This window comes from Brassica oleracea, chromosome C7 (assembly GCF_000695525.1).
Source record: "Brassica oleracea var. oleracea cultivar TO1000 chromosome C7, BOL, whole genome shotgun sequence".
Lineage (NCBI taxonomy): Eukaryota > Viridiplantae > Streptophyta > Magnoliopsida > Brassicales > Brassicaceae > Brassica > Brassica oleracea.
In genome coordinates, this window is record NC_027754.1 from 40,008,441 (window position 1) to 40,010,920 (window position 2,480).

Genomic DNA, 2,480 nt, shown 5'->3' on the forward strand with positions numbered 1-2,480 from the left:
TTGTCGATATTAACTTTTAAAATTATAAAGATTTTTTTTTAAATAACAAAAATCATATTATCTAACAATGATTAATCTTTACTACCTTAAACCAATGAAAACAAATTTTAAACTATATAGTTTATTTAAAAAATTAAACAAAAACTAAATGTTTAATTATTTACTCGATAATTTAAATCTATGAAGCGAAAAGTTTAATTTTTTAAAAACTTTATAAATTTTTGAAATGTTATAATATATTTGAATATGACAATAAAATAATATTTTACTAATCTTTATATATATAGTTACGATTTTAATAATGAAATAATAATCCGAAAATATATATATATAAGAAGATACAAATACATGTGAAAGTTTGAAACAATCTATTCAATGAAAAAAATATACAGTAAACTTATTATGTTTTAAAAATTGATAGACACATATATATTATAATATATACCAATTTAGAATTGAAAACAAAATATTTATATAAAAATAAATGAAAACAAAAATCTGCGCAACAGCGGGTCGAGATCTGGTTTTGTTTATATCAAAGTACTTCTAACATTTTTATGATCATCAGTTAGTAACCGATATTTACAAATATACAATTTTTTTTATATTAATACTCTTTTAATAAAATACCTTACTTTAATTACTGTCAATTGGAAAAATATATATGATGGACGAGCTGTCTGTGGAAGATATTATGTGGTCGAGAAGGAAATCATGATGAATTGCTAACTATATGTGATTTTTAATATTTTGTTTTCAAAAAAATGATAAAAAATTCATGTAATCTAGTTTTTACTTTTTATATTTTCAAGTTTTTATTTTCTTCTGGTAGTTCGATTTCCATGCGGGAGTTATATTTCTAGACACCTACTGCGAACAATATGAATCAAAATTATCAGTGAAATAGAGCGATTGCTTTTGAAGATAAGTTACAAGATGCATGTTTATGCATAGTGAATTTGAATAATGAGTATATGTATGTTTGCATAGTGGATTTGAATAATGAGTATATGTATGTAAGTTTTTGATATTTAAAATTAGCATTACTTTGTATGAGATAATTAAGTAAATAATCTGAAATATGTGAGTGAACTGAATGGATCGGACAGACCGTCAAACCGTCCATGGCCTTCGAAGGAGATATACATTATTGAGGGAACATTGCTTAAATAAATTATTATATTCGATTCCATATTGTGATGTTTACATGTATCGATAATTTTTTTATTCAGAATCTTATCATAACTTCCAACTTTTATTTTTTTTAATCTTGGATAACTTCAAAGAAAACGAATGTTCGTATGCAAATGCATTACTCGTTACAGTATTTCATTAGAAAAGTATAGAGAAGCTCTAGTTAAAAGTGTATGTTGGTTCCTTTAGTTACGAATAAGCTTTGTCTTTTTTTTTTGAACACAGAATAAGCTTTGTCTATATAAAGGCCATTGGCTTTCTTTTCCATATCAAACTGAAACCAAAGATAACACAGAAAAAAAAACACCTTTCTTCTCTTTATTGTGATTCATTGGCAATGGCTCAAAATGATAGAAATACAAGGATTGCTCAAAAGGCGTTTGAAATGGTCGATAAGGTGTACGGTAAGTCCCAGAAAATAACCCCTCCGCCACATGTTCCTAGAGACGAGTTCCCTTCTCGTTATAGCCAAAATTCTTACGAATATGGTGGTCCAAAAATGTATACCATAAAAGAGGCGATTAGTACTACTAGTTGCCGCCGAGTCATTTATCAGTATTCAAATGGGTCAACTATAAAAGAACCGGTTGTTTCTCACCCCACGGAACGTATTCAATACTTTGGTGGTGCCACTGCTCGTCCTTTTATCGGCCATACCAACCGGTTTGAGAGGCCAAAAGGGCGGGCTATTAACTGCGATGAGGCGGTCCAACTATATGGAGGGGTGCTTATAAAGGAATTTCGTAAGTAAGCCACGCAGGATGAGTTTATAAGATGGTGTTATATCTATATATTTTGTTTCTGCTTCCGAAAAAATGCAGACCAACACATGCTAAAGCTTGTTGTCAAGGCTTTCACTTAGAATAAGCTTTAGATTACTACCAAGTGTTGTGTCTTATATATCTACTAGTACTTAATTTGAGTTGATGAAGCTTATGTAATGTAAAATAATTACGCTCTTACTACTTACTAATAATGGAATCCTATATGTTAATGTAAATATGTGTTCTTAAGCATGCATAAAAGAGCATAAATAACCATGGCACGCCTCTAGAATCGGCTCCTGGTTTTTAAAGATTTCAAAAGGGGCAAAAATATCTGCCCTCTCAAGGAAAATGGACATTTAATTTCCCAAGATTTTCCAATTGGCAAGTTTGTTCTTCAACTATAACTCGTGCATAATAATAACCTCAAATTATATTTGACTATGCAAAATTGTGATTAGAAAAGGTTAACCGTTAAATATTTAATGGAAATTAGTTTATTTCAAACATGATTGCGATTGT

The 2,480-nt window shown here is 29.1% G+C and overlaps 1 protein-coding gene across 1 annotated transcript; it reads left to right on the plus strand.

Annotated features, from left to right (window-relative positions):
- Nucleotides 1–1,450: 1,450 nt before the first annotated feature.
- LOC106304331 lies at nt 1,451–2,194 on the plus strand. Its single transcript, XM_013740739.1, has one exon. The coding sequence runs from the start codon at nt 1,532–1,534 to the stop codon at nt 1,943–1,945; it is 414 nt and encodes a 137-aa protein (XP_013596193.1). The 5' UTR covers nt 1,451–1,531; the 3' UTR covers nt 1,946–2,194.
- The last annotated feature ends 286 nt before the right edge of the window (nt 2,195–2,480 follow it).

Bases quoted from the DNA above. Each gene is read 5' to 3' on its own strand.
- LOC106304331 (XM_013740739.1), top strand. From the start codon at position 1,532: ATGGCTCAAAATGATAGAAATACAAGGATTGCTCAAAAGGCGTTTGAA.